This window comes from Pan troglodytes, chromosome 11 (assembly GCF_028858775.2).
Source record: "Pan troglodytes isolate AG18354 chromosome 11, NHGRI_mPanTro3-v2.0_pri, whole genome shotgun sequence".
Classification (NCBI taxonomy): domain Eukaryota; kingdom Metazoa; phylum Chordata; class Mammalia; order Primates; family Hominidae; genus Pan; species Pan troglodytes.
In genome coordinates, this window is record NC_072409.2 from 24,065,896 (window position 1) to 24,085,956 (window position 20,061).

Genomic DNA, 20,061 nt, shown 5'->3' on the forward strand with positions numbered 1-20,061 from the left:
AAGGAGCCTCGGCTAAGGTCAGGCCGTGGTTGAAGAGGGCCTAGAGGGTAGGAGCTACAGCATGCTGTGTGACCTTGGCCAAGCCTCTGACCTCTGTGCTTTAGTCTCCCCATCTGTACCTGCAGGGCCTGGGCTGAGATGATCCCAAGCCCAGGACGTCAGGAGTTTGTTCCCTGAGTCCTTTCCTGGGCAGCGCTGACTGTGGAGGGCTTGCAAGGGGTTAAGCTCCTCCAGCTCTTGCTCTGCACGCAGACAAACCCCCTCCTTCTGACAAACACTTGTAGGAAATCAGGCTGGGCGCTTCCTGCCGAGGCGAGGCGGCCTCAGCCGCGGCAGGGGCGGGGAGAGGTGGGGAGCGATGCTGGTCTGTGAGCAGCAGCTTGGGCTGGCAGAACAGCCTGGAGGTGGGCCAGGGCGCAATGGAGACAGGGGGCTCCCTGGGTTTGGAACAAAGAATTCACAGGCAGGTCCCCTGAAACTGGGTCGGCAGGACGGTGGTGGAGCCCGAGAGAGGTAAGGGATCGGAACGGAGGAGGGCCCAGGAGGCCGCCTTCCTTCTGGACAGGCCAGTCACAGACTCTCCGGGACAGTCCAGGCAGCCGGACCAGCCCAGCCAGGAAGTTGCAGCTGCTGGAGCTGCACCGCTTTTCTCTTGGCTCAGGGGAGCCCGGCCTCCAGGGCAAGGGTGGATTTAAGGAGGATTTTGTCAAGCCTCAGGATGCTAGATTCCAGTCCCAGCTCTGATTCTGATCTCTTGTGAACTTGGATAGGCGGGTCCATCTCTGTGCCTGGGGTGTCGTCGTCTGCACCTGGAGAGTTAGTGTCCTTGGTTGCTAAGGGGTCTCAGAGACGATGCAGGGATGGGCAGCAGGCCAGGAGGCAGCAACGGCGCCGGGGGGTGGTCCCTATTGAAGGAGTGGCCCCTTATGCCAGCTGCGTAAGAGCAAGGAGAGGAGCCAAGGACGGTCCGAGGACCAGCAGACCCAGCTCAGCTCTTGAGGATGGCAAGACCAGAGCTGGCAACAGCCAGGGCACCGTTTCTCTTTCTCCTCGGCCTCTGCTGCTGGAGCGGGCTGGGGGCAGGGAGGACACAGAGGGGGAGTGGCTGGTGCTTCCTTGTGGGACTAGAGTCCACACAGCTGGTGGGAACCCCTTGAGAACAGCAAGTCTGTGCCCTGCCAGCCGGTGGGTGGGGGTATGGTTGAGCCTTTTTGGAAGGTCTGGTTACTGATTTGGGGGGTGGTCTTCCTTCCCCATCTCCCTGACACATCTGACAGCCTTGGTTTCAGAGTTGCGGCACCCCAGCTTTGAATCCTCTGTCTGCGCTTCCTGGCTGTGAGGTCTTGTGAGAGCAGGCCATGTCTCTGTGCCTCAGTTTCTTCATCTGGGAGGTGTCAGGGTGTGGGTGGGGGTAGAAGCAGGGTGGCACCCTGGACAGCTCTGGCTGGATGGGAAGGGGCTGCAGAGGGCACGGGGAGGCTGTGCGGGCTGCGTAGCTGTGCTGGCAAAGGAGAGCCTGGGAGTCTGGGCAGTTCTGAGGGATTGAGCCATAAAGGGAAGGGTCCCTGGCTGTGGAATGACTGAGCGGGTGGAGAAGCCCTGTGTGGGTGGTGGGGAAGAAGAGTCCATCCCACCCAGGAACTGAAGATAGACACCTCAGGGGTCTGTTAGACCCTTAGAGAGCAGGGGCAGTGGGGGCTTGGGTGTAAGAAGGAGATGTACAGAAGGAGGGTGCAGTGGCTGCTACTTCCTTGTGGGGCCAGTTTCTCCAGGGATGGCGGGGACCCTGAACTCCATAGCCCTCCCCAGCTCACACTGCTGGAGTCTTCACCAAACCCCACTCACTGCCTTTTAGGAGCAGACCTGCTGCCCTAACGAGGGCTGGCTGGAACAACTCTGCCTTTATCTGGCATGCAGGGACACCTGCCCATAGCTCTCCTTCAAGGTCAGGCCATACTTTCAGACCTCCGTGCCTTTGCCTCCGTGCTGTTCCCGCTGCCTGGAATGCCTTCCCCAGTCTTCTCCCCCAAATCCTCATTGTTTCTCAAGCCCACCTTAAAGCTTCCTTTGGTAACACTTCTGTATTGTACTACCCCCCACCGTTTAAAATCTTGGAATTTTACTCTTTTCTATATTCTTTGCATCTTACGTAGCGCCTGGTATATAGTAGGAAGTCATAGGGCTTTTTTAAAAAGTTAATTTGCGCCCACTGGGTGCTCAGTATGTATCTTTGTACTTTGAAATGTGACCTCAGGGAGGAGGAGAGAGGTTAACAGTTCTGAGGCTGTTGCCCTTAGAAGCTGAGTCAATCGGGGACTTCAAAGCTCTTTGAGTCCCATCCCCTGCCTCCCAACCCACCCTAGCAGGGTGATATCCCCTTGCGATATCAAGAGCAGGTGGTACTTTCTCTATTTTACAGTGAGGAAAATGCAAGCCCAGCTATACACAGTGAGTAACAGCAGCCAGGACTAGCACCTGTCTCCTGATGCCCAGCCTGCTTCTCTATCACAGCATCGTCCCAGCCTGAGGTTGGCAGGTAGTTGGCACTAATGTGTGTTTGTTGACTGACTAGCTGACTGGCCAGTTCTGGGGCTTTGTGGTGAGGAGGGCCATGGCTCGCATGGAAGGCAGAGGCCTGGCTCAGGAAAGGCTCACTGGTTTAGGCGCCTGGGGGCAAGTGCGAAACTCTAGTCAGTCACTGCAGCTGCCTCTGACGTGCACCTTCCCCTGGTTACAGTGAGATTTCTGCCACGACTGAGTCATCCCAGAAGACAGGATGTTCCTCTTTGTGCACCCAGAGGGCTCTGTGATTGGGCAGGCTGCTCTGTGGCAGAGCTAGAAAAAAAGCCCTTTAAAAAGTCAAAAAACCGCATACCTCCCCCGGCCCCTTCCTCAGCAGAGGCTTCAGAACCAGAAAAGCAACAGCTAAATTGTAGCCTCTTCTCCACCTGCCATAACAGCAGGAGCCAGGAGGCCTAGTGAACTTCAAAGGGCAGGCCCTGCCTGAGGCCCTGGTTTAAAATGCAGATTCCTGGGCCCTATCCCAGGGCCACTGAGTCAGGCTCTCTGCAGGTTGTTTCAGGAAACTGCATGCTTAGAGAATTCTTAAGCACACTGAAGCTTAAGATCCCTGGCAGGGATTTCCAAGAAGGGTACAGGCCCTGCAGAAGGTATGAGAAGCAAGGATTAGAGCTTCTATTTAAAATATAGTTGACCAGCTTGGTGGGTGGCTCATGCCTGTAATCCCAGCACATAGGGATGCCGAGGCAGGAGGATCATTTGAAACAAGGAGTTCAAAACCAGCCTGGGCAACATGGCAAAACCCCATCTCAACAAAAAAAATTTTTTTTAATTAGCCAGGCATGGTGGCGCATACCTGTGGTCTTAGCTACTCAGGAGGCCGAGGTGGGAGGATCGCTTGAGCCCAGGTGGTCAAGGCTACAGTGAGCTCTGATTGCCATTGTACTCCAGCCTGGGTAACAGTGAGATCCTGTCTCAATAAAATAAAATACAGTTGATCCTTGAATAATACAGGGGTTAGGAGTGCCTCATGCAGTCAAAAATCTGCTTATAACTTTTAACTCCCCCAAAACTTTATCAATAGCCTGCTATTGACTGGAAGCTTTGCTGATAACATAAACAGTTGGTTAATGCATATTTTCTGTCTTATATGTATTATGTACTGTTTTCTTACAATAAAGTAAGCCAGAGAAAAGAAAATGTTTAAGGAAATCATAAGGAAGAGAAAATCTACTTACTTTCATTAAGTGGAAGTGGATCATCATAAAGGCCTACATCCTTGTCATCTTCACATTGAGGAGGAGGAGTTAAGGGGGAGATTGATCTACTGTCTTAGGGGTGGCAGAGGCAGAAGAAAATTCACATATAGGTAGACCTGTGCGGTTCAAACTGTGTCATTAAGGGTCACCTGTATATATTTTCTTTTTCCTTTTTATTTTTAGTAGAGACAGGCTTTTGCCACGTTGCCCAAGCTGGTCTCAAACTCCTGAGCTCAAGTGATCTGCCCACCTCGGCCTCCCAAAGTGCTGGGATTACAGGTGTGAGCCACTGTACCTGGCCAATTTTCGATTGCATCTTTTTAGAAAATCACTTTTGAAAATACTCTTTCCAATACATGTAATATATTAGCGTGATGTGTTCGAGCAAATATATTTTTACTGATGGGTTGTGTGATTAAAAAAATATTGGGGTACCACTAGGCCAAAATTGACAGTTGCAAATCTTGCTGTGGCAGGAAGTAGCTGGGTGATCTTAGCCAAATTCTACCCTCATGTTTGTAGGGAGGGCAGATTGAGAATTTAAAAGTAAAGCTTCAACCCAGGCTGGCACCGAGTGGGCTCTTCACATGTGGTGGGGACTGTGGGGCTGGAGGACAATACACAGGGTGATCTGGAGGAAATTGTAGGGCTCTGCATTTGGGGGTAGAGAGGAAGACTGGGCGGGGACAGAGGATAGAAGCCCCGAACACCCATCCACAGAGCAGGAGTCGCAGCCAAGGAGGGAAGAATGGTATTCCCTGCACCTCCCTCCTCCAGCCCTTGAGAATCAGCCTTTCCCGGGCTGCACTGTTCCCTGGGGAACTTTGTGTCCAAAAATAGTTGCCTGCTGACTTTTCTCAGCCACACAAATCAAGCAGGATCCAAGTGTTCATGAGGATAAAGGGACAAACACAGACCTTCTGTCCTGGGAGGCCTGGAGTCATACTGCCTTTGACACAGCATGCAGGGGAGAAAGCCCAGACTGTGGGCCAGGAGGCTGACTTTCGCCCCTGCCTTGTCCTGACCCCTGTGTGGCTTTAGGCAAGGCCTCTCCCCTCTCTGGATGCCAGTTTCCCCATCTGTGGAAGAAGGCCTTTGTGTGAGCTGCCCTGGGGGCCGCTGCGCTGATGGGCTGCAGTTCTCTGAACCCTCCATGGCAGGGAGCTCTCTGGGGGACCGTGCCCACTCTGGGTCAGCTTTGCACTTCCTGGGCCTGGCTCAGTGCTGGCATAGAGGAAGCGCTTAGGGAAATAGCAGGAGCATCAGAAGGAAGAGGCAAAAGGAGACGAGAGGGAGAAGGAAAGAGGGAAAGAAGGAGAGGGTTGAGGGAAGGCAGCGGAGGAGCCCTTCTCTGGCTACCCTGTTCCTGCAGCAGCCGCCTGACGAGTCCCCCGTGTGGCCAGCCTCCCTGGTTCATTCTCCCAGAGCAGCCCAAGGGGAACTTTTAAACCACACCTCTGACGGGCTTTCCCTGTGTTCAATACCCCAGCCATCGGCGGCGAAACCACTCCCAGGTCCAGGAAAGCCCCTGGTAGGCTTGCTCCCTGCCCCGAGGTCGCCTCACTCCTCACTCGGAAGGCGTTTTCTTTAAATTGAGGTGAAATTCACATAACATAAAACTAACCATTTTTAGGTAAACAGTTCAGTGACATTTAGTATATTCACAGTGCTGTGTAACTGCCACCTCCATCTAGTTGCAAAACATTTTCATCACTTCAGAAGGAAATCCCATACCCAGCAAGCATTTAGTGCCCGCTCTCCTCTCCCCCAGCCCCTGGCAAATACCAGTCTGCTTTCACTCTCCAAGGAGTTACCTTGCCTGGATATTTCCTATCCATAGAATCACACTATATGTGGCCTTTGTGTCTCGCATCTTTCACTTAGCATAATGTTTTTGAGGTTCATCTATACTGTAGCATGTGTTGGGACTTCATGCCTTTTCGTTTGAGCACCTGTTTTTCAATTATGTTGGGTACTGGAATGCTACCTTTTTTTTGTTTTTTTTTCCTTTTGAGACAGGGTCTCACTTTGTTGCCCAGGCTGGAGTGCAGTGGCGCTGTCATGGCTCACTGCAGCCTCAACCTCCCAGGCTTAAGTGATCCTCCCACCTCGACCTCTGGAGTAGCTGGGACTACAGGTGTGCACAATCACACCTGGCTAATTTTTCGTAGAGACAAGGTTTTGCCATGTTGCCCAGGCTGGTCTCGAACTCCTAGACTCAAGTGATCCACTCGCCTCAGCCTCCCAAAGTGCTGGGATTATAGGCGTGAGCTATCCTACCTGGCCTGGAATGCTTTTTTCATCATCCTCCCCCACCTCTCAATCTGAAATCTTACCCCAGTGAGGTCAGAGAGGATTCTCGGAGGAACCGGCTTCTAAACTGGGATCACCAGACTTCCCTGGCCTGTGTCAGGGCAGCCCCCGTGCCTCCTCCAGCACATCTCACCTGGATTTGTAGTTGCCTGGTGATCGTCTGCTTCCTCCTGGGCCATCAGTTCTCCCGTGAGCAGGGCCTGTGCCCCATGCCCACAGGAAGAGCCAGTACACAGTAACACTAGCTAGCATGCATTCAACACCTGTTCGTTGGCGCACTGGCCACTGGGCTCCTCATCCTGTGTCTCATCTAGTTTATAAAACCCTGGAGGGGGCCGGGCATGGTGGCTCACGCCTGTAATCCCAGCACTTTGGGAGGCCAAGGCGGGTGGATCACAAGGTCAGGAGTTCGAGACCAGCCTCGCCAATATGGTGAAACTAAAAAATACAAAAATTAGCCGGGTGTGGTGGCGTGCACCTGTAGTCCCAGCTACTCAGGAGGCTGAGGCAGGAGAATTGCTTGAACCTGGGAGACAGAGGTTGCAGTGAGCCGAGATCGTGCCACTGCACTCCAGCCTGGGCAACAGAGTAAGACTGTGTCTCAAAAAAAAAAAACCCTGGAGAGAGAGAGGAATTATTATCCCAGCTTTATTGATGAAGAAAATGAAGGCAGAGTGACTTGCCCAAGGTGACACAGCTTCGGGAGGACGCAGCCAGGAGTTGAACTGGGGCTAATTCCAGAGTCCCTGCTGGTAACTTCTTGTTCCGAATAAAAGAGGGGGTCAGGATTGATTAATGTTATCTCTTGAATGTGTCCCTGACAGGGCACAGGCAGGATGGCCGATGCTGACAGGAACCAGCGGTGACTCTGGGGCCCCTGGCAGCAGCTCTGTCTCCTGAAGATGAAGTGGCCCAGGTGAAGCCCAGGCCAGCCCCAATGGCCAGCTCGGAGACTGAGATCCGCTGGGCTGAGCCTGGCCTGGGGAAGGGCCCCCGGCGGCGGCGCTGGGCCTGGGCCGAGGACAAGAGGGATGTGGATAGAAGTAGTTCACAAAGCTGGGAAGAAGAGAGACTCTTTCCCAATGCCACCAGCCCCGAGCTCCTAGAGGACTTCCGCCTGGCCCAGCAGCACCTGCCGCCCCTGGAGTGGGACCCGCACCCGCAGCCCGATGGGCATCAGGATTCCGAGTCAGGAGAGACTTCGGGAGAAGGTAAGACTGACACCCCTCCCCCTACAGTAGTGTCCTGTCCCCAAAACATCACACGTTCTTTTTTTTTTTTTTTTTTTTTTTGAGACAGAGTCTTGCTCCATTGCTAGGCTGGAGTGCCGTGGCACGATCTCGGCTCACTACAACCTCCGCCTCCTGGGTTCAAGCGATTCTCTTGCCTCAGCCTCCCGAGTAGCTGGGATTACAGGCATGCGCCACCATGCCCGGTTGTTTTTTTTTTTTTTTTTTTTTTTAGTACAGACGGGGTTTCACAGTGTTGGCCAGGATGGTCTCAATCTCTTGACCTCGTGATCCTCCCGCCTCGGCCTCCCAAAGTGCTGGGATTACAGGCATAAGCCCGGCCATCACACGTTCTTCCAGGGAGGAAGGGAGTGGACGCTGCTTCAACATTTTCAATTAAATTCTACAAAGTCTGTAATTAAAAATTTTTAAAGATTTAAATTGTATACATAATACCATTCATTGCAGAACAACCGGAAAGCATAAGCACAAAATTAGGTAAAATTTAAAATTACTCATTGTCCCACTCCATCCCCTGATAACCACTGTTTTCCATATGTGTAGATATGCAAATGTAATGTGAATAAGGAACAGTATTCTACATGCTTCCTTGTAACCTGCTTTTTGGTTAACTTAATAGATGTGAACATTTTCGTAGTTCATCAAATCCTCTCCCACAAGTGATTCCTAGACTTCCATGGATATTCCATGGTTAATTGGCCAGTCTCCTACTGCTGGGCGTTTTAGTAGTTTCTAGATTTTGCTGTTATAAATAATGCAGTGATGAATGTCATTAATATATCTTTGCACACTTGATTTGATCATATCTTTGGTAATTTGAATTACTTAGTCCCGGGGTTATGTCCATTTTTGACTTTATTGTTTTTTTTTTAGTGAGGCAGAGTCTTGCTCTGTTGCCCAGGCTGGAGTGCAGTGGCATGATCATGGCTCACTGCAGCCTCGACCTTTCTGGCTCAATCAATCCTCAGAACTCAGCCTCCCAAGGAGCTGGGACTACAGGTGCATGCCACCACACCCAGCTAATTTTTGTATTTTTTATAGAGACAGGGTCTCACAGTGTTGCCCAGGCTGGTCTCAAACTCCTGGCCTGAAGTGAGCCTCTCACCTTGGCCTCCCAAAATGCTGGGATTACAGATGCGAGCCGTCATGCCTGGACATTTTTAAGGTTTTTTAAAATCCCAATTAGCAATGGGAATGTTAGCATTTCTTGTTTTCTACAATAGCTGTGTTCTGGTTGCATCCAGACCAACTTAGACTGAATTCCTAGCTTTGCTTAGCAAGTTCCTTCTGCCTGAATCTTGCTTTTTCCATCTATAAAATGAGAGGAATCATATCGTGGAGAATAGTAAGAGCTGGATATATGGTAACTATTGCACTTAGATTATGAGCAAGATGCCCCTGTTTTAGGGTCCTGTGACTCCCGCAGGCTGGTGTGGTTGGTAGAGAAGCCTCCTCTGGTAGTGGATTGTGCCATTACTCAAAGTTTCACACACCTGATCTGCTCAAAGTGGGCACTGCCCACTGAGGAGCCATTTCTGAGCTCTCTCTCCAGCAGGGGATGGTGACTGAGATGCACTGGGTCGACAGGGCAGAGGCATCTCTTCCTGGGGTCACATGGTAACCCCCTGCTATGATGTAACAGCTGCTACCTTGTCCTGTGCCTTTACTGTGTGCCAGGCACAGGGCTGGGCAGGGTCTGGCCCTCTCTTGTTCCCTCCTCACCACCCTCTGTCAGGTAGGAGGAACTATCCTCAAGTTTGACTATGGATTGCCAGAGAGGTCAGCAGCTTGCCCATGGCCCCAGTGAGGGGTGATAGGAGCCAGGATTGAACCCAGGGCTCCCTAGCTCCAAAGCCCAGGCCCCTTCACCCCTAGTACGTGACCCCTAGTGGTGGAAGCAAACTCACCTGCATGGCTGGGGCCTGGGTCCTAGGTCCAGGGAACCACTGGGTGATCTTTGGCAACTTACGTAACCTCCCTGGGCTTCAAGTATGCTGCTGTAAGCAAGAGTAACTTGCTGAAGGACATGTTAAGTGGTTAAGAGACGTAGAGGCGTCAAGGGTAGGGGAAAGAGCCTGGAGGAACAGAGAGTGCGACAAAGGTGCATCTGCCTGAACAGAGAGTCTATGCCTGGTGGTACCCAAACTACGTCTCATGAAACTTTGGACCTATCCCTGAGGTCAACACGGGGTCTAGAGCAGAGTGGGTGCTCCATAAACAATGACTGCATGGATGGTGGTTAGATGCATGGATGAATGGACGGGTGGGTGATGAATGGGTGCATGGGTGGGTAGATGGATGGATGTTGGGAGGAAGGATGGCGGGATAGATGGGTGGGTAGATGGATAAATATTTCTTGAGTACCCACTATGTAATAATTACAATAACTATCTATTTCCTGGGGGCTTTATATACCTTATCTTCCTCTCTCCCTCCTTCCTTCCCTCTCTTCCTCACTCACCTCCCTTTTCTCCTTCCTTCTGTTCAGTCAACAAATAGTGTCAGGTACCGGCACTGCAAATATAATCGTGAACAAAACAGAGAGCATCCTTGGCTTCATAGAGCTTGCAGTGTAGTGGGCGAGACAAATGTCAATGAAACAACTGCACAAATAAATGGAAAACTGCTGCTATGATAAGTGTTACAAAGTAGAGGGAGCCAGTCCTATGAGGGCCTGTAAAAGGGAGAACTTGACCTAGTCAGGGAGAGCTAAGTCTTCCTTGAGGAGGCAGAGGTTGAGCGAACGCCTGAAGGACAGATAGGAGTTAACTAGGCCAAGGAGGGGAGAGAATCCCTCGGCAGAGGGATGCGCACATGCGTAGCCCCCATGGTGGGAGGAGCGTTGTGTGAACATAGCAGGAGCAGGGGGAGCTTGAGGGGCCATGGAGAGAGATGGATCAGGAGAGCTAATGGGGCCGGGGTGGCAGCGACCTTAGGACCATAGTGAAGGTTCTGCTTTTCTTCCACAGGAAGACATGGATGAGTTTTCAGATGTGGGATGTGGGTGAGGATAGAGGAGATGGTTAGGTGGCTACTGACTGCAGTTAGCCAGACGAGAGGATGGGATGCAAGCTAAGGTAGTGGTGGTAGACTTCAGAGCAGTAGATGAGTTTGCGATCTTTATAGGAGGTCCCACTGGACAGGACCAAGTGACAGATTGGATTCAGGGGGTTAGAGGGAGAGAGATGGCAAAGATGCCTCCCAGCCTTCTGGCCTGTATGCGTAGAGGGGATGGTGTTGCCGTCTGCTGAGATGGGAGACACTGGAGGGACCATCCACCGGGTTTGGGTTTGAGTTTGAAGGACCTCTGAGATAACCAGATCAGGTATCAGACAAGCACTTGGCTAAGTCTACCACCACCTTGGGATTCTTTCCATCCCCACGTGATGAGGAAATGGAAGCCAGAGAGTTGAAGTGACTTAGGGTAAGTTACAAGGTGGGTGTAGAGCTGGTATATGCTAAGAAGTGAATGGCCTGTCTTTCCAGAGGCTGAAGCAGAGGATGTGGACAGCCCAGCAAGTTCCCACGAGCCTCTTGCCTGGCTCCCCCAGCAGGGCCGTCAGCTGGACATGACTGAAGAGGAGCCAGATGGGACCCTTGGAAGTCTGGAGGTTGAGGAGGCTGGAGAGAGCTCCCCAAGGTTGGGGTATGAGGCTGGTCTCAGCTTGGAAGGCCATGGAAACACCAGTCCCATGGCTCTTGGGCATGGTCAGGCCAGGGGCTGGGTGGCTTCTGGCGAACAAGCCAGTGGGGACAAACTTTCTGAACATTCCGAGGTCAACCCATCCGTTGAACTCAGCCCGGCAAGGTCCTGGAGCAGTGGGACAGTGAGCCTCGACCACCCTAGTGACAGCCTTGATTCTACCTGGGAAGGAGAGACCGATGGCCCCCAGCCCACTGCCCTGGCAGAAACCTTGCCAGAGGGCCCCAGCCACCACCTCCTAAGCCCAGATGGCAGAACTGGAGGCAGTGTTGCTCGGGCAACCCCCATGGAATTCCAGGACTCCTCAGCTCCCCCAGCCCAGTGTCCGCAGCGTGCCACAGATAGATGGAGGAGAGAAACAACCAGATTCTCCTGCCCTCAGCCCGAGGAACACATCTGGAAGCAGACAAAGACGTCACCTAAGCCACTCCCTTCCCGATTCATTGGCTCCATCAGCCCCCTGAATCCCCAGCCCAGGCCAACCCGGCAGGGCAGGCCGCTGCCCAGACAGGGAGCCACTCTGGCTGGCCGCTCCTCTTCTGATGCCCCCAAGTATGGCCGGGGGCAGTTGAACTATCCACTCCCTGATTTCTCCAAGGTAGGGCCCCGGGTGAGATTCCCCAAAGATGAGAGCTACCGTCCCCCCAAGTCCAGAAGCCACAACAGGAAGCCTCAGGCCCCTGCCAGGCCCCTCATCTTCAAGTCACCAGCTGAGATTGTGCAGGAGGTGCTGTTGAGCAGTGGAGAAGCAGCCCTGGCAAAGGACACGCCTCCTGCCCACCCTATCACCAGGGTACCCCAAGAATTTCAGACGCCTGAGCAAGCCACTGAGCTGGTCCATCAGCTCCAGGTTAGTGGGACTCATGGCTGTGGATGTGTCACCAAGGTCCCTGTTGGCTTGGGGTGGAGGCTAATTGGGGTGGGGAGGCCTGGAGTAGAGGCTGGCTGGGGTGGAGATGCCTGGGATAGAGCCTGGCTGGGGTGGGAAGCCCTGGGATGGAGGTCGGTGGGGTGGGGAGGCCTGGGGTGGAGGCTGGCTAGGGTGGGAAGCCCTGAGATGGAGGCCAGTGGGGTGAGGAGGCCTGGGGTGGGGAGCCCTGGGGTAGAGGCTGGTGGGGTGGGGAGGCCTGGGGTGGAGGCTGGCTGGGGTGGGGAGTCCTGGGATAGGGGCTGGTGGGGTGGAGAGGCCTGGGGTGGAGGCTGGCTTGGGTGGGAAGCCCTGGGGTAAAGGCTGGTGGGGTGGGGAGGCCTGAGGTGAAGGCTGGCTGGGGTGAGAAGCCCTGGGGTAGAGGCTGGCTGGGGTAGGGAGGCCTGGGGTCTGGGCCAGGAACTCCCTGCTGGTGGAGGGAGGGTGTACCTGGAGCCCTGAGATAGACCCAAGCCCTTTGCTCAAAAAGACCAGTGATTGTACTCATGTTTCAAGGATCATCTGTTTGCTTCTTTTCAACTTCTGCTATGAAAAAATTAAAACATATACAAGAGAGAAGATCATAGAATACACTCCCATGTACCTACCCCCCGCATCCACAATTAGCAGCCCCGAAAACCTTTCTCGCCTGTGGCCTTACCTCTCCCCTATTCACCCCCACTAGATTATTTTGAAGCAAAATTTCAGGCATCCAATCCTTTTATCTAAAAATATGTTAGTGTGTGTATGTCTAAAGATAAAGACCTTATTTTAAACATAACCACATACCATGGTCACCTAAATGTTAACACCAGGTCCTTAAATATGAACAAATATCGCACCCGCGTTCAGATCTCTCTGTGTCTCATAAATGGCTTATTCGTTCCTGTCCATGGGCCCCAGGATCCAAACATGGCTTGTATATTGCATTTGGTGCCTTTCAAGTCTGTCCTCTCCCTTTGTCTTTTTCTTTCTTTCTTTCTTGCATTTACTTTTTCAGATCTCTTTTACTCTCTTAGTCCGTCCTCCTTCTTACTTCTACCGTGCAATTCATTTGTTGCAGAAATCAGTCTGTCCTGCAGAGTCGTCCGCAGTCTGGGCTTTGCTGATGTGCTGTGGTCTCTCTTCATGCGTCCCATTGTCCTCTTTTTCTTGAATATTGTTAGGTTTCGAGCTAGAGGCTTTGGTGGTCTGGAGGAGAAACATGACTATTTCCCCTCCAGACCATGAGCTCCACGGGCATGGGGAGTTTTGGCAAGAGCACATGATAGGTGTCCTGTGTGCCTCCTTCAGCAAGCACAGGATGCCTGCTGCTCTCTTGTTGGTGATTTTGACAGCCTCTGATGGTCATTGTCTTGGGCTAGTCTTTCATTTGAGGTGACAAAGTGGTAGTATGCTAATGCTCTCATTCCTGCATCAATTGCTGGAAATATGCTAAAAAGTAAAAGTGTCCCTCATCAACTACTTGGTTACCAAGTTCTTGTTCCTATGGGAAGGGCCAGCGAGATGTTCCGTTCTGTCCTTTTACTGTTACCGTTACTGACCCATCATGGTACTTACTTAGTTACCGACCCGTTTTCAGAAGGAGTCAGTTCCTCACATCCTTCAAAGGTGACAGGCTTTTCCTTTTTTCCTGCAATGACTTGTTTTTATAAAGTTCTTTGGGCTTAAGATAAGTGACTCTGAGTAGGTGGAACAGTGATTTTAAGTCTTCTATTTATCTGCCATGGGACTCTTGGGTGATTCATTCAATTAGCCATTGAAAATCAAGTACTTCTTAAGCACATGCTTCTTAAACACCAACAGTGCAGCAGGGGGAAAGAAAGATATGGGCCTCACCCCACAGAGCCAACCGGTGGGCAGGGCATTTGGAGAAATAAAATAGTGGCAGCCATCTGCGACATGGGTTATGTATCAAGGTAAACCAGCCAGAGGCCCTCAGTCTAGACCCGTTGTCATGGGGGTAGAAGAGTTGTCCCACTGCCCTCTCATGCTCCAGAACTTGAACGTGGTGGGTCTGTGTGTTGCACACAAGCCTGAAGATTGCTCAGCTCGGATCCCACCATGGAATGCTTTCCTCTCAGGAACCCAGAAGCCCTTATGGAGGGGGGTTTGCTATCAGGGTCTCCCAGCAAGGAGGGGTTCATTGTGTGCCTGCTCATGTGACCGTGTTGCTCCCCCTTTCTGCAGGAAGACTACCACAGGCTCCTCACCAAGTACGCTGAGGCCGAGAACACCATTGACCAGCTACGCCTCGGGGCCAAGGTACCAGGCCGGGATGGGGTGGAGGCATGGGCCCAAGTCCCCGAGGAGGTGACACTTTTCCATAGTCCTAGAGAAAGGCCGCTGCCTCCTCCATCTACTGAGGCCCTGGAGATAGTGGAACGCCAGTTTTCTTCTACCCCAAGGTCCCTCTGTGACCTTGGGCAGTGACCTTGCCCTCCCTGGGCTTTTTTTTTTTTTTTTTTTTTTTTTTTTTGAGTCAGGGTCTTGCTCTGTCACCTAGGCTGGAGTGCAGTGGCATGGTCGTAACTCACTGCAATCTCAACCTCCTGGGCTCAAGGGATCCTCTCGCTTCAGCCTCCTTGGTAGCTGGGAATGCAGGCAGTCATCACTGTTCCCTGCTAATTTTTTTTTTTCAATGTTTTGTAGAGACGGGGTCTTACTTTGTTGCCCAAGCTGGTCTTGAACTCCTGGGCTCAAGTGATCCTCCTGCCTCAGCCTCCCAAAGTGCTGCTGGGATTACAGGCCTGAGCTACCATGAGCCCAGGAATTTCATGAGACTCTCTCTCCTTCTAGATGGGTTCTGGAGTAAGACCACCTGGGTTCGACTCCTGGCTCCATTGCTAACCAGCTGTGTGACCTTAAGGACGTTACTTGGGCTCTGTGAGCCTCAAAAGAGTAACACAGAATTTCTGCTCAGCCCCTGGTGCTTGTTTTTTGGGCCTGAATCTTCCTGGATCACACCTTTGCCTTTCTCCCTCCCCACCACCTCACCACAGCCTCTCCCCTCCCCTGAACAGCAGTATGGGGCAGGAGGAGAGCAGAGGGGGAACCCACCACCCCAGCCCCCACCCCGTCTTCGGAGGAGGCTGTGAATTCTGCACCTTCCTCTTTTCTGAGTGAGGCAGGAAGTGGGACCTGTGCGGCCCCTCGTGGCTTCCTGCTTTTGCTGTGCCCTCCTCTTGCCTCATCAGGCAGCAGTAGAGGAGGATGTGGGAGCTGAGGTGCAGAGATGCAGATGCCCCAGTGCCTCCCCCTGTCATGCTCCAGGACCCTGCCCCTGCCACAGCTGCTGCTCTCAATGTCGAGAGGCACTTCCGGGGCGGGTGGGCGGAGGCCACTGTGGTGAGGAAATGGAAGGGGGCCTGTTCTAGGACCGGGACCCCCCCGCTGCGTCCCCACACCTGCTGCCTGGCACAGGCAGGACCCTTCCCTCTTGGCCTCATCGGGCACATCTGTAAAAGAGGGACTAATCAGACTTCCTCCTGGGAGCCAAGCAGGCTCCTTCCAGCTTTCTGAACCGCTGAGCCAGATCCAGGGTTGGAAGAGACGGGGGAGTTGGGAAAGGGAGGGAAGGGGCTTGTTAGGTCATCCTCTCTGGGGAAACCACATTCCCATGGCTGCAGACTCCAAGTAGGTCCAAGGAGAAAGGAACTGGTCATCAGACCCGAACACTTGGGCTTCCCCATTTGGCAGATTGGGAAACTGGGGCTCCCTTTGGGGTAGGGGCCGCTGAAGGTCATGGAGTGGCGGGGGCTGGAGGCGTGGAGCGTCTCCACCCTCCCTCCTCCCTTCCTTCCTCCTGCACTCATTTAAGGGCATGAGTCAGTATACAGAAAGCATTTACCTGGCACTAGGCAGGCACTTCGTAAGAGTTAGGGAATATTATTATTATAAAGGTGTTTACTGCCAGGCCTCTTGTGTGCCAGCCACAGTGACAGGCGGGGGTGGACACGGGGGAGCACAGCTGGGGTGCCTCCTCTCGTGGGTGCTCCCTTGACCCAGTAGGACTCAGGGTCCCCCCCATGTGTAGTCACCCTGCCCTGGCTGGCACCCAGACCCCTGGCTCGTGTGTGAGGGTGTCACAGGAGAGGCCGGAAATGGTTCTGTGCCAGCTCACTCACTCCCGCTTTCTGGAAAAATGATTGCTTGGCCTGAGGGCTCTGCTCCCTCCCCCAACCCCTCTCTCAGCCTCAAGAAGTGTGAGCACCGTTCAGGGCTCTACCGGAAGGAAGCAGGATGATACTATCACTTCCTGCCCAACCCCATCTCACAGCTGCCCTGAGGGAACAGTACACGGCAGGCTTGCAGCTCCTATGTGCAGAAGAGAACACAGAGCCCTGGAGCAGGGAGGGGATTCACTCTGGGTCCATGGGGCTTGAGGGGAGCTGAGATTCCAGCTGGCCAGTGCCTCACTCCATCTGGACCTCTGTGCACTCTACCCCAAAGGCTGGAGAGACCCCAGGATGGTCTTCGGCTCAGAACCCACGAGTTCAGAGGCAGTCCTCAGAACCCACCGAGCCATTTCACTCTGCTCAGAGCCCACGGGGGAGGGCTGGACCCACCTGGGAGGGAGCCGCGCTGGGGATGTTGCGCTGGACACCCGGGCTAGGCATGGTGGGTAGGTGGACAGCAATGGATGGGGACCCATAGGAAGGAGATTGACATTCACTGAGCAGCAACAGGTATCCCACCCCAGCTTCAGGGTCATATTTGAGCCCCTCCACACACACACACCAAGGTGCAGCCAGGTGGAATGGTTTGCTCAACATCCCACAGCTGGTGCAACAGGCAAAGCTGGGACTGAAACCTACATCTCCCTGATTCCAGAACAGGTGTTTTTTTCCTCATGCCTGGGTAAGCCCTGGCACTCAGGCCCTGGCACTGGGTGTGGAGACAGGCATAGGGATGAGGCAGATTGATGACTGTTACAGTAATAAGAATGGTCATAGGTGATGTTTATGGGCCACTCTCTGAAATAATTTGCAGTTGGGGAAGCTGAGGCACAGAGAGGTTAAGTAACTTGACCAAGATCACTCAACAAGTAGGTGCCAGAGCAGGAGTTGGAACTCGGCAGCCTAGCTCTGAAGCCCACAAGTGACACCACGCTCTAGCAGAACTAGACTCGGTAGTTGCTGGATCTGCAGCTGGGGAGGCCTGGCCCAGGAACACCGATGGGTCTGGAGCCTTGGGGTTGGGGCAGGACCAGGGAGCCCAGCTGTGGGGCAGGGAGCCAGGACTGGTCAGGAGTCACTGGTGGGCTCTGTTCTCTACACTGGCCTCTGGCCAGGGTTTATAGTGATCTCACTGCATTTGCTGCCATGTTGCCACCTCCCCCCCAGCCCCTGTTCCTCCATCTCAGCTGAAGAGGGATCTGGAAGAGCTGAGGTGACCAGAAATTACCCAAGAAGGAATTACGGAGATGATGTAAAACCACCTCTTTTCAGTGTGTTCTGATGGCTGCAAGTTGGTCTAGAAGCCCCTGGGTGGGGATGGGGGGAGGGGGAGGCTTCTGTATGCAGATGAGTTGGGGAAACATCTTCCTCTCTCTTCCTCCTCCCCTCCCTCCCCATTCATAAAGCCCATTAGCATTTTAAAGGCTGAGAGAAATCCATCTGTGCAGAGAATATTCATTTGTTTAACCCAATGTTTCCCAAATTCACTAGTCCTCCCTTCACAGAATCCTGATTCACCTTTCACAGAATCCCCCGAGGGAGTGAATCCAGCCTTGGGGAGCACCTGGGACACCCTGGCTGTGTCCAGAGAGACTGGCCCTGGGAGGGCCCGGCCTGAGCAGCTGCAGCTGCCACCCCCACCCCCACCGCCACTCCCCACCTCATCGCTCTGCCTGGGCATCTGCTCAGGTTTTGGGCTTCTCTGCTTCAAACTCCTTTTTGGTCCCTGAAACAAAAGGGCTTCCTGGCTTCCCTGGCCCATCCCCATTCCCTGTCACTCCCTAGGTGGGGCCTGAGGCTGAGAGAGGGGTCTGGGGAGGGAAACATGTCAGAGGGCTGGGCCTCCCCTGGGATTTGGGTCACCTCAGGAGAGGGGTGCTGATAGGAAAGGCCCCCACAGGGGAGTCTGAGCAGATGGCTGAGGGGATTATTAAAATCCAGCTTTGTTCTCATCTGGGGAGGCTGGGCCTGAAAGAGGGGGAGGCGGCGGGGACCATGCCACACTTGGAGTTGATTTTTCAGCTACAGCCGGGACCTATACAGCTTAAGCAAGAGAGGCTGCTTGCCTGGGGGCCAGGGAGCCCCTTCCACCAGGCCCACCCTAAACTGCTCATTCCTGACCTTGGTGCAGTGGGGGCAGTTAAGATAACCCCCCAACATCATGATGAGCAAGTCCCACTAAGGGGTGTTGCTTTTCCACGGGCCTGTCTCCATGGTGGCTGTGCAGATAATGATGGTGATGACGATAACGGTGATGGTGATAATGGTGATGGTTATGATGATGACGGTAATGGTAAAAATGGTGATGATGGTGGTGGTAATAGTGATGGTGTTGGTGATAATGGTGATAGTGATGGTGATGATAATGATGGTGAATGATGGTGATGGTAATAGTGATTGTTATGGTGCTGACGGTGATGATGGTGGTGGTAATGACAGTGGTGGTGATGATGCTGATGGTGATGATGCTGATGGTGATGCTGATGGTGATGCTAATGATGGTAGTGGTGATGACGGTGGTGGTGAAATAATGGTGATGAATGTCAGGGTGGTGGCCGCTATTTATTGAGCACTTACTTTGTGCGCAGAGAGGTTATTAAACCAACTAGGACTCAGAGGTGTGCTGTGGTAGAGCCTAGACAGGAACCTGGGCTCTAGCTGCAGAGCCCACATGCTAAGCCAGAGTTGGCAAACTTTCTCTGTAAAGGGCCAGATTGTGACAATGTTTGGCTTTGTGGAGCATATAGTCTCTGTCACAACTACTCAACTCTGCCACCAGAGTGTGAAAGCAGCCATAGACAACACATAAACAAACAGGCATGGCTGTGTTCAATAAAACCTTTACAAAAACAGAACATAGTTCTCTCAACTCTGCTTTAAGCTGTTGAACAGCCTGTGGTTTCCCTCTGCTTTCCAGCTTCAAGAGGCCTTCCTTGGTCACCTGCCTGACTCCAGACTGCTCCCTCACCAACTGGGCTGGCTGCCATGTTAAATCCATCCTCAAATGATAGAGATCTGCTACCAATGGCAGATTAGTTTGTTTACTTGCTGGTTCACTCATTCATTCGAACAGCTATTAGTTGCTATTATTATCAGTATAATAATTATTAGAAATGCTTATATTTGTTAAGGAATAATTATATGTTATATGGTATATTAATTATGATATAATTATAACACACATTATTAATAAAAAATTACTGTTAATAGGAGAACCATAGGTGTTGGGGTAAGATAGAGCAGTGTTGTGATCCTCATCCAAGGACTTATCAGCTGGGGATTTTGAGTAGCTGACTTAATAACCTCTCTGTGTCTCAGTTTTTTCTTCTATATAATGGGCTGTTGGGGTCCCCACCCTGTCTTCCTTTCAGGACTTCCATTAAGAGTAAATGAAAAGGCATGCATTTCTTCACCTGTGTTTGGCCTAGCCAAGGGCTGCACTGAAAGATGGTATTTATTACTACAGGGCATGTGTGTTGAGCTCCTGAATGAAGATGAGGCGTTTCAGGTGGGTTTGCCCCTACCCTGACTTGGCTCTGCTGTGCCTCCCTGCTTCCACAGGTGAACCTGTTCTCTGACCCACCCCAGCCCAACCACAGCATCCACACGGGAATGGTGCCCCAGGAGACCAAGGTCTTGTCCTTCACCATCCCACAGCCCCGCTCTGCAGAGTGGTGGCCGGGCCTGGCCGAGGACCCCCAGGCCTCTGCGGCCTCAGGTGAGTCCGGGAGAAGAGCTGCAGCTGGAGGCTCCTTCTGCCTGGGATTCTGCTCTGTGGGACTGACTTGGTTCACCCTGGGGATGGCGCTGGCCTCAGGCCAGGGGAAGGAGGGAGGCAAGGCCCCACCCTGGGCACTTTGACTCAAAAGGGTCAGAGATGTGGAAAGTGTCCTGCTTTGATCCACAGCAGCCTGGGGGCAGCCCTGGCCCT

General features: G+C 52.8%; 1 protein-coding gene across 8 annotated transcripts in view; it reads left to right on the forward strand.

Moving 5' to 3' along the window:
• Nucleotides 1-20,061, forward strand: part of AKNA (AT-hook transcription factor) — a 62,353-nt gene that overhangs the window by 10,150 nt on the left and 32,142 nt on the right. For 3 of the 8 annotated variants that reach the window (XM_016961511.4, XM_063787561.1, XM_063787562.1), the window contains exons 1-5: nucleotides 376-513; nucleotides 6,917-7,303; nucleotides 10,829-11,895; nucleotides 14,143-14,217; nucleotides 19,692-19,848. In XM_016961511.4, coding sequence (XP_016817000.2) covers nucleotides 7,030-7,303; nucleotides 10,829-11,895; nucleotides 14,143-14,217; nucleotides 19,692-19,848 — 1,573 coding nt within the window. In that variant the 5' untranslated portion in view covers nucleotides 376-513; nucleotides 6,917-7,029. Of the gene's footprint in view, nucleotides 1-375; nucleotides 514-2,516; nucleotides 2,537-6,916; nucleotides 7,304-8,977; nucleotides 9,078-10,828; nucleotides 11,896-14,142; nucleotides 14,218-19,691; nucleotides 19,849-20,061 lie in introns of those variants that run through there. The other 5 variants (XM_016961514.4, XM_016961512.4, XM_063787560.1 and 2 more) reach the window with 4 other exon arrangements.